At 28.3% G+C, this 11923-nt stretch overlaps 1 protein-coding gene across 1 annotated transcript in view; it reads left to right on the forward strand.

The window, feature by feature from the left end:
- The first annotated feature begins 2349 nt into the window (after positions 1-2349).
- Positions 2350-11923, forward strand: part of LOC108563487 (homeobox protein DBX1) — a 15283-nt gene continuing 5709 nt past the window's right edge. Inside the window, exon 1 of the mRNA XM_017922178.1 lies at positions 2350-3039. Within this exon, the coding sequence (XP_017777667.1) occupies positions 2514-3039 (526 nt within the window). The 5' untranslated portion in view covers positions 2350-2513. The remainder of the gene's footprint in view (positions 3040-11923) is intronic.

Raw genomic sequence — 11923 nt, forward strand, 5'->3', positions numbered from 1 at the left:
AACATTTCTGGAAAGTATCAATATACAATTTTCATTTAATTTGTTTTATTTTCAATTGTTCACTTCTCAATCAAACGATTTCCATGACAACCAGATATTATGAAATATTTCGATTTTCGATCAATTCCAACAATCATATCAATAGATAAATAAACAGTTTCTATGGCAATTAATAAACAAATTCGATTCTTCGTTGTTTTCTTATATAACATTTCTGGAAAGTATCAATATACAATTTTCATTAAATTTGTTTTATTTTCAACTGTTCACTTCTCAATCAAACAAATTTCCATGACAACCAGATATTATGAAATATTTCGATTTTCGTTCAATTCCAACATTCATATCAATAGATAAATAAACAGTTTCCATGGCAATTCATAAACAAATTCGTTTCTTCGTTGTTTTCTTATATAACATTTCTGGAAAGTATCAATATACAATATTCATTCAATTTGTTTCATTTTCAACTGTTCACTTCTCAATCAAACAATTTCCATGACAACCAAATATTATTAGTAATATTTCTATTCTCCATTCAGTTTTTCCTATAAAACAATATACAATTTTTTTAAATAAAAAAATTGCCATGACAACCAAACAAATCTAATGAATTTATGAATGAATTAGATTATTTATTCTTTTATTATGTAATTACAATTACAGTAAAAAAATGCAATTATTCAAAATTTGTTACTTTGTTAAAAATAACTTTTTTTAAATTAAAACATTTTTTAGAAATAATTGACTTTCCACCATTTCTTCCATTGATGTTGGTTTCTCAATCAATCAATTTCCATGACAACCAAATAATATTAGTAATATTTTTCTCCTTTTTGTTTTTCCTATTGCCATGACAAAAAACAAATCTAATGAATTTATGAATGAATTTATTCTTTTATTATGTAATTACAATTACAGTAAAAAAATGCAATTATTCAAAAATTTTTTCTTTGTTAAAAATAACTTTTCTAAAATTAAAACATTTGTTTAGAAATAATTGACTTTCCACCATTTCCTTCCATTGATCTTGGTTTCTCAATCAAGCAATTTCCATGGACATTTATTAAATACAATTAGTTTCTACCAATTTTCTTCTGTTTTCAATTCATAACTTCAAAAAAATCCAGTTATTTGAAATAAAATTGAGTTTTAAATAAGTTTTATTTCTTTTTCATTCAAATTAAATCTATACGGAGAAAATATTGAAACGCACATTTTAATCATGAATAAAATCAAAATTTCGTTAGATTTTCTATTTATTTTGTATATTTATTATGAAATCTGAAATAAGATTTTTTTAATTGTTTTTTGTTTCAATTATGTTTCTCTCACCATAGCAACTAAATAATATTTACCGTAATTACTATTGCACTGTATATTTGTAATTAACTTTTTTTTCCTCAATATAAAATTCATAAAAGAAACTATAATTTTTTAAAAAATTAAAATTAAATATTTTTTTATGTTAAGTATGAGAAATACGATTAGTTAAGAGAAATATGTCTTAAAAGTTCATAATAATAAAGTTTATGTAGATTTATCGGTGATAATTGTTAATTGAATTATTGTCAATGACAACGAAATTGGTTACCATAGCAATAACTATTTGTTTTTGTATGGTATTCGACTATTAAGAGAAATAATTATTTTATATATGTTTCTTTTTTTATTGGTGATGTGATGATTATTGTAGTTGTGGTTTAATAGTAGATAAATACGTGGAAGGCTGCGGCCTGTTAAAAGGGCATAATTGCTAATAAATGGAGCCCTAACGGACAACGGGCGTGCAATGAATACAGTGTGTGTGTGAGTGAGTGTAGGGAATGGAGGGAAGAAGAAACAAACAAAAAGGCAACGGTAGAGTGAGATGTATTATTTGGTTAAAATGAGAGAGAGATGAAGGGATGAAGGAATCATTGGCTATTTGTTGTTGTTGTTGCTGTTGCTGCTGTTATATTATATCGATGAAGCCGTAGGGTTTGCATTGAAGAGTGGTGGAAGGGAGAGAGTTTCGAAATACGTACACACATACAAATCGAGATTCAGAGACACACGTAGAGAGAGGCAGTAAGCCGTGGAAACATGCGAATAACGGCGTTAAGAAGTCCCACCCCTTCGTACAACGCGCGGTCCAGCCCCCAAAAGCACGGGTAGATATTTCAATAAATGCACACACAGTCATCTGCAGACCGAGCCCGAGCCCTGATCCCTTTCCTCCACGCCGCAACCGTCTCGCTCGCACTCGCAGATTTACAGCATCCAAACCAAAAAAGAAAAAAAAACAAAAAATCAGAGAAAAAGCCCCCTTTTTGTATATTGAGTGTGTATGTGTGAGAGAGAGAGAAGGATATAGATTAAGGGCGCGCGCGCTGCGTCCTCTTTCGTTTTTTTTTTTCTTCTTTCTCTTTCTATTTGTTCGCTTCTTCTTGCGCGTTTTTATCGTTCCGCTGTTTTATCCGGGGCCTGGGCTGTTAAATAAATTAAAGGATGCGCTGATCGCGGAGCGAGCGATGAACATGTTCCAGAACACCGCGCTGCACTTCCTCGCCCATCCGGAGAAGATGCTGAAGAGTCTCAATCACCATCACCATCATCACCATCACCATAACAACAATAGCAGCAGCATCATCAATAACAACGCGTCGCCGTTCTCGATGGAAAGTCTGCTGTCCTCGAGGGAGAAGTTGTCGCCGGAGATCGGCGAGAAGGAATCCGATGGGGAGTTCAAGAAGTCAGATAACAACAGCGAGAGCGACAGGACGTCGCCGGATCGGCAGATCGCGAGTTCTGCAGGACTTCAGCAGCAGCAGCAGTTGATGGCGTCCAGTAAGGATGATGTCCTGGCGCGCTTCAACAGCTGCTTCAAGAACAGGATATGCTCGAACTGCGGACGTTTGGACTGCAACCTCATACAGTGCCGTCTCGGCACGGAGAACATCATCAAGGACACGAAGCCAGTGCTCAAGTTCAGTGTTAGTGCAATCCTAGGGAATGAATACCACCAGCAGAACAATAACAGGCATTCCATACATACAGGTAAAACAAAAATCTTCACAATCTAAACACACAATCTATTATATAAGACGTGCACTTCTTTAGATTTTCAAAGAAATTGTCTTAAAGATTGATTGAATATGTTTAATAACTTTAGAATTTAAAAAAAAATCTATTGACGATTATTAAAAAATAACAATGTTTTCATTAATTAAAATCGAATTAGAACAAAAAATAAAACTATTAAATAATATCACAACCAAAACAAACTTTAGAAGCGCACTTCTTTATATTTTAAAAGAAATTGTCTTAAATATTAATTGAAAATGTTTAATAAAGTTACTTTATAAATCTATTGACGATTATTAAAAAATAACATTTTCCAATGTCTTCATTAATTGAAATCGAATTAGAACAAAAAAATAAAACTATTAGAAGTGCATTTCTTTAGATTTACAAAGAAATTGTCTTAAAGATTGATTGAATATGTTTAATAACTTTACTCTACTTCAGAATTTTAAAAAAATCTATTGACGATTATTAAAAAATAACATTTTCCAATGTCTTCATTAATTGAAATCGAATTAGAACAAAAAAATAAAACTATTAGAAGTGCACTTATTTATATTTTCAAAGAAATTGTCTTAAAGATTCATTGAAAATGTTTAATAACGTTACTCTACTTCAGAATTTAAAAAAAATCTATTGACGATTATTAAAAAATAACGTTTTCCAGTTGAAATTCAAAGAAATTATCTTAAAAATTAAATGAAATATATGCAATAATGTTAGTCTATCAGAAGTGCACTTCTTCAGATTTCCAAATAAATGAAGTCTTGGATTAAATGAAAGAAATGTTCAAAAACATTTTTGAAGACATCAAACTTTTTTTTTATTAGAAATGCACTTCTACAGATGTTTTAAAGAAATTATCTTGAATATTTTCTGAAATATTCATTGAATGAAATCGAATTGGAATTAACACTTCTTTAGATTTCCAAAGAAATTGTCTCAATATTACTTTGAAATCTTCATTGAATCCAATGATAATTAACACTTCTTCAGATTTTCCAAGAATTTATCTTGAAGATCAATTTATAAATATTTGATAACATTTTCTGAAATATTCATTGAATGAAATCCTATTAGAATTAACACTTCTTCTGATTTTCAAAGAAGTTGTCTTCGATATTACTTGAAAAATGTTTAATAACGTTTTCTGAAATCTTCATTGAATGAAATCCAATTAGAATTAACACTTCTTCAGATTTTTCAAGAATTTATCTTGAAGATCAATTTATAAATATGTGATAACATTTTCTAAAATCTTCATTGAATGAAATTCAATTATAATTAATACTTCTTCAGATATTCAAAGAAATTGTTTTCAATGTTAGTTGAAAAATGTTTGATAACGTTTTCTGAAATATTTATTGAATGAAATCCAATTATATGTAACACTTCTTCAGATTTTGAAAGAAATTGTCTTAAATGAAATTTAATTGGAATTAACACTTCTTCAGATTTTCCAAGAATTTATCTTGAAGATCAATTTCTAAATATTTGATAACATTTTCTGAAATCTTCATTGAATGAAATCCAGTTGGAATTAGCACTTCTTCAGATTTTCAAAGAAATTGATTTCGATATTACTTGAAAAACGTTTGATAACATTTTCTGAAATCTTCATTAAATAAAATCCAATTATAATTAACACTTCTTCAGATTTTCAAAGAATTTGTCTTCAAGATCAATTTCTAAATATTTGATAACATTTTCTGAAATATTCATTCAATAAAATTCAATTACAATTAGCACTAGTTCAGATTTTCAATGTATACAAATTGTCTTCATAACAGATAACATCTTCTGAATTCTTCATTGATTCTTATTTAGACTTCAAAAAGAAATTATCACCTTTAAAATGTTGTCAATTTAATAGAATATAAAGAAAACTACATAATTTGATCACACTTTCATCTTAAAATAAACTATACTAAAAGAAGTGTACTTCTTCAGATTTCCATTGAAATTGCACTGAAGATAATTTAAAAATTTTAATAGAAAACATGAAACAAATCTAATCGAATTCTAAAACTACATCACTACATCATCAACATTCACACGTAAAGCAAAGTATAAAATATAATCCTTCAGATTTCCAATGTGTATACAAAATTTGCAAAGAAATTCTTTAAGAAAAGATGCAAAATTTTCAATAAGTATTAAGTTGAAAGATATACTACATTCTGAAATCTCATTGTAACATTGTTAAATACACTATCAAATAATTATAATAATTATAGTTTAAATTTCTACTAAAAGACTAATTTATTTTCAAAAAGTTTTCAATAATATTTTGCACACTATATTTCTAATACCTTTTAATTTATTCAAGTTTCTATACTTTTTCTATAGAAATTTTATATTCAAATTTTGTTTAATTCTTTATACACTAAAGACATTTAGTTAATAGAACAAATAAAACAGTTACAAGACGTGAGTAAATAGAGTAAAACATGAATTTTATATAGAAAATGTTTATTATAGTAGTATAATTTTTTATCTAAATATAAATGCTAAAAAAAACTAATTGTAATTAAAATTTAGAACAAAAGAAAAAACAATTGAGAATTATATGGTATTATCGCCATGACATTATCCTTACTTATGTGCTACCATTTCCATGGTAACTTTACGATCAACAATAAAAGCGCTGCCTTTCGCAGAAATAAAATTAATAAAAAATGAAAGACGAGGGCAAATCGATATTTTATCTCTTTCCATCGTTTCACGCCGATTTGATTGTATGTCACCGAAAGCGGAAAAGAAAATAAAAAAGAAGGAAATGAGATAAAAAGAAAAAAGCATTTCCACCCTCACTTGGCAACTCGTATTCAATTATCCATGAAATAATTTCAGATTAAATAAGACAAATTATGTTTATCACATATTGCTTAACTACTAAACTTATCTAATTATTAATAAACTATAATAGTGTACACACATTGTATTGTATAATGTATACAAATTGTATTACATAAAGGTAAAAAAAAGGTAAAAAAAACATCCCTTTGTGATCGTTTGGCTAATATGGAATTAATAGATGTTTGGGATCCCTTATTATCTTAGGTGGCTATGAGAAAAGCATTGTTGCTATGGTTATGTATCCCTCTCTCGAAAAACCCCAAATGGGCGTGACCGTTGTTCTTCTTGTCGTTGTTCATTTTTTTCTCTCTAGCCTTCTCCTCCTATTTTTTGGCTTTACCGTTTGTTAGGTCGGTCTGTAACGTCCCATTCATTGTGTGTGTGTGTGCGCGCACTTAATCCCAAACATAAATATTATCATATTATATTTTTATAGGTGGCACAAGGAGAGAGCTGTTACATCCATACATGCATGTTTTCAATGGTTCTTAAGCGGTTTTTTTTTTATCTTTCTGCAGCCCCAAATTTTTTTTTTTTAGGGGTTGATAGCACAAAGGGCGCATCCCGATGATGCACTTTTTTCTCTCTCCGCTGCACAGATACGCAACAACAATGGGATGTTTTTACAAGGTGTTAAAAACACACCGACCGGGATTTATGGGGCTTTATGCAATTTTTGCCTACAATTGCTGCTGTTTTTTTCTGTGTATATATTTGGGGATTCCCCTGTTTCGTGGAGGTAGTAGAGTTGCAGATACACTGTCCGGCGTTCGTTTGTTGTTTTCCTGGTTATTCGGGGGGACAACCCTGCTCGGTCGTAGGGGGCGGCACCCGACATGCCGAACACACGCATATTTCATCGTCGGTTGCCACCTCCAACCCCCCAGAACAAAAAACAAACAGAACAAAACACGAATACCACGAACAAACGCTAAACGTTTAGAGAAAAAAAAACGTCAGTTTCCGTGGGAACAAACAGTAACAAAAATGCAGCAATAATGTTTTATATACATTTATGTAAAGATACGTATATAATCATACACACTTTATATTCTCTACATTTTTATCTTTAATATCCATACTTTACTTTTTATGTATGATTAATAGATTTCGAGTAAAATATGAAATTCGTACATTTTTTATACTTACAAATTTAAACTACAATTTATTTTAAATTAATTCATGCTAAGATTCTAAGTTTACACAGATTTTATTCTCTATAGTTTTAGCTTTAATTTCCATGTTTCACGCTAAATGTGTTATAAATATATTTCGAGTAATTGAGTAAATTATAAAGACACTTTAAAATTTCAATTTATAAGAATATTATTAATGCTACATTTATAATAATATGAAGACACTAAATTTTAAATTTGACAATGATATAAGACACTATATATTAACTTTGACAATGATATAATTCTCCATACATTTAGCTTGAATCTACAACTTTTGCATTCAATTTCTCATCAATAATTTGTGAGTTATAGACAAATATGTGAATTTTAAATTATTAAATTTGACAGCGATTTATTAAATAAATATTCAAGTTACATTTATGAGTAAACACACCTTTCATTCTCTATAGTTTTAGCTTTAATTTCCATGTTTCACGTTAAATGTGTTATTAATAGATTTCGAGTAATTGAGTAAATTATAAAGACACTTTCTCAATAATATAATTTTAAAATTTCAATTTTGGCAGCAATTTATAAGAAAATTATTAATGCTACATTTATAATATTATGAAGACACTAAATTTTAAATTTGACAATGATATAATTCTCCATACATTTAGCTTCAATTTACAACTTTTGTATTCAATTTCTCATCAATAATTTGTGAGTTATAGACAAATATGTGAAGACACTATTGTTTTTGTGGAGCAAAATTTTAAATTATTAAATTTGTCAGCGATTTATTAAATAACTATTTAAGTTACATTTATGAGTATACACACCTTTCATTCTCTATAGTTTTAGCTTTAATTTCCATATTTTACATTAAATGTGTTATTAATAGATTTCGAGTAATTGAGTAAATTATAAAGACACTTTCTCAATAACATAATTTTAAAATTTCAATTTTGGCAGAAATTTATAAGAAAATTATTATTAATGCTACATTTATAATAATATGAAGACACTAAATTTTAACTTTGATAATGATATAATTCTCCATACATTTAGCTTGAATCTACAACTTTTGTATTATACTTGTCATCAATAATTTGTGAGTTATAGACTTAAATTTGACTGCGATTTATTAAATAAATATTCAAGTTACATTAATGAGTATACACACCTTTCATTATCTATAGTTTTAGCTTTAATTTCCATGTTACACGTTAAATGTGTTATTAATAAATTTCGAGTAATTGAGTAAATTAAAAAAGACACTTTCTCAATAATATAATTTTAAAATTTCAATTTTGGCAGAAATTTATAAGAAAATTATTATTAATGCTACATTTATAATAATATGAAGACACTAAATTTTAACTTTGATAATGATATAATTCTCCATACATTTAGCTTCAATTTACAACTTTTGTATTCAATTTGTCATCAATAATTTGTGAGTTATTGACTTAAATTTGACGGCGATTTATTAAATAAATATTCAAGTTACATTTATGAGTAAACACACCTTTCATTCTCTATAGTTTTAGCTTTAATTTCCATGTTTCACGTTAAATGTGTTATTAATAGATTTCGAGTAATTGAGTAAATTATAAAGACACTTTTTCAATAATATAATTTTAAAATTTCAATTTTGGAAGCAATTTATAAGAAAATTATTATTAATGATACATTTATAAATATGAAGACACTAAATTTTAACTTTGATAATGATATAATTCTCCATACATTTAGCTTGAATTTACAACTTTTGTATTCAATTTGTAATCAATAATTTGTGAGTTATATACTTAAATTTGACAGCGATTTATTAAATAAATATTCAAGTTACATTTATGAGTATACACACATTTCATTATCTATAGTTTTAGCTTTAATTTCCATGTTACACGTTAAATGTGTTATTAATAAATTTCGAGTAATTGAGTAAATTAAAAAAGACACTTTCTCAATAATATAATTTTAAAATTTCAATTTTGGCAGAAATTTATAAGAAAATTATTATTAATGCTACATTTATAACAATATGAAGACACTAAATTTTAACTTTGATAATGATATAATTCTCCATACATTTAGCTTGAATCTACAACTTTTGTAATCAATTTCTCATCAATAATTTGTGAGTTATAGACTTAAATTTGACAGCGATTTATTAAATAACTATTCAAGTTACATTTATGAGTATACACACCTTTCATTCTCTATAGTTTTAGCTTTAATTTCCATGTTTCACGTTAAATGTGTTATTAATAAATTTCGAGTAATTGAGTAAATTATAAAGACACTTTCTCAATAATATAATTTTAAAATTTCAATTTTGGCAGAAATTTATAACAAAATTATTATTAATGCTACATTTATAATAATACGAAGACACTAAATTTTAACTTTGACAATGATATAATTCTCCATACATTTAGCTTCAATTTACAACTTTTGTAATCAATTTGTTATCAATAATTTGTGAGTTATAGACTTAAATTTGACAGCAATTTATTAAATAACTATTCAAATTACATTTATGATTATACACACACTTTTATTCTCTATAGTTTTAACTTTAATTTCCATATTTTCAATTGCGTGTGAAATAAACAGATTTCGAATTATGTACAAAACTTTGATTAAACTAAAGTAAAATGAAAACTTAACAAAAATGTTTATTTTCTTAATATAATTAGAAATTTGTAAAACAGAAAAAAATTATATTTATTAATTGAGAATATTAATTTTTACGAAATATAAGATAAAAAGTGAAAATTGTAATTTTTTTTCACCAAAATATTGAAATTACTTATAATTTATAATTGTTATTGTTTACAATATTTTATTAAAATATCAATATTTAAAAACAAAAGAAGAAAATACTTATATTTGGGTTTTCACAAGTAAGCTTTGAAAATCAAATGGAAAAATTCTTTCCTCATCATTTTCTACAAATTTTTATTACGCATTATGAATATTTATAGTGTTGAGATTAATAATCATGTAAATTTTCTATGAATTGTCGTGTATTTTCGATAAGAAAAGGGATGATTCGATTGAGATGCGCCCGGCGCATCCACCAAAGAAAATAATAATCTCTCGCCCAAATGCAATTACTCGAAGTTTCGAAGATGCTTGGAAGTGAAGTGGGTGGCATATCCTCTCGAGAAACGGAAATTTATTATTAAGCCCTCCCGCACTTCTGGCGGCAATCGGTGGAAAACAATCCCGATAATTGATTACGTGATCCGATTGTGCGCCTCCCAGGCGTGCGAGCGAGCGAAACAGACGAAGGAGCAATGTGTAAGGGAGAGAAAGAGAGAAATGGAATTGAGTGAAAGAGGGAGCGAGAAGGGATGCATTTTGTTGGGGGGTGGCGGAGAGGAGATTATATACAAATGGGTCTGTTCTTCGAGGCGTCAGCTGTTGGACCACTTAACCGACGCCCTCCTGGCGCGCACACACAGCCGCGGCGTCGCGACGCCTACCGCCGCCCCCACCCTGTACAATATATATATATACTATTTTTTTTTCTCATCCTTCTCTTCTGCACACTGTACCGAAACACTCTTCGCAGTCGCGCGCATCCGCCGCCACCCCCCAAAATCCTAACGGCGGACGACTAAATCTTCTCTCCGCCTGTCGAAAAAACGTGGCGTATACTAACACATATATATATACACACAAATCCATGAGTACGAGAAAGAGAGAATCAGGTAGAAAAAACGGCCGCCCCCGATTTCGCACATATTAATTCCCTGGAGAAGGAGAGAGAAAGCGCCGGGATAATAAAAATATAATACGTATGGATCGGATGCTGCGAGAAAACCCTATGAGTATAATAACACAGAGAGAGAAAGAGAGAGGTTTTTGCAGGAGGCGGCGCACCGATTTCGACCTCTTTTGTTCCGCATAAATCAGGACCGAACTGCGATTAAATCGACAACTTTTCCATTTTCCCTCCGCCATAAATATCTTCGAACGCTGATCCGATTTAAGACCCGATAAAATAAAAACAAAGAGAAGTAACGCGCGTGGAAATCCTCATTTTTCCACCCACGCACACAATAAAATAAAATGATATAAAGACAGATGTCACTGTCACTACATTTAACTACCACCAAATGTACATCATCAACAACAATTTATTTTTTTTGCATTGAAAATTTCAATTTTCACTGCTTAAATCGAATCATTTTTAAATGATCTCAATGTTTACAAATTTTAATATTTAATTATAATTTCCACTGAAAATATAAACGTATTTAATGAAAATTTGGTGGACTAACATAAAATTTCTTTAAGAAAAATTCTCTTTATTTACTTTATAAATAGTTTTCAAACTTTCAAAGATTTTCAATTATACTTAAAAAAATTTACAAAAAAATAAAATTTATTGTTTACTTGTACAAATATTTGGTAAGTGCAATTTGCATTTACTTTGTAAATAGTTTTCAGACAAAGTTTCAAAGATTTTCTATTTTCACTGCTTAAATTGATAAATTTTTAAATGATCTCAATGTTTACAATTTTTTTGAGAACAAATTTTAATATTTAATTATAATTTCCACTGAAAACATAAAAATATTTAATGTAAATTTGGAGGACTAACATAAAATTTCTTTAAAAAAAATCCTCTTTATTTACTTTGTAAATAGTTTTCAAAGTTTCAAAGATTTTCAATTATACTTAAAAAATTTACAAAAAAAATTAAAATTTATTGTTTACTTGTGCAAATATTTGGTAAGTGCAATTTGCATTTACTTTGTAAATAGTTTTCAGATAAAGTTTCAAAGATTTTCTATTTTCACTGCTTAAATCGATAAATTTTTAAATGATCTCAATGTTTACAATTTTTTTGGAGAATA

This window comes from Nicrophorus vespilloides, unplaced genomic scaffold (assembly GCF_001412225.1).
Source record: "Nicrophorus vespilloides isolate i.1.1-1 unplaced genomic scaffold, Nicve_v1.0, whole genome shotgun sequence".
In the NCBI taxonomy this organism is placed as follows: domain Eukaryota; kingdom Metazoa; phylum Arthropoda; class Insecta; order Coleoptera; family Silphidae; genus Nicrophorus; species Nicrophorus vespilloides.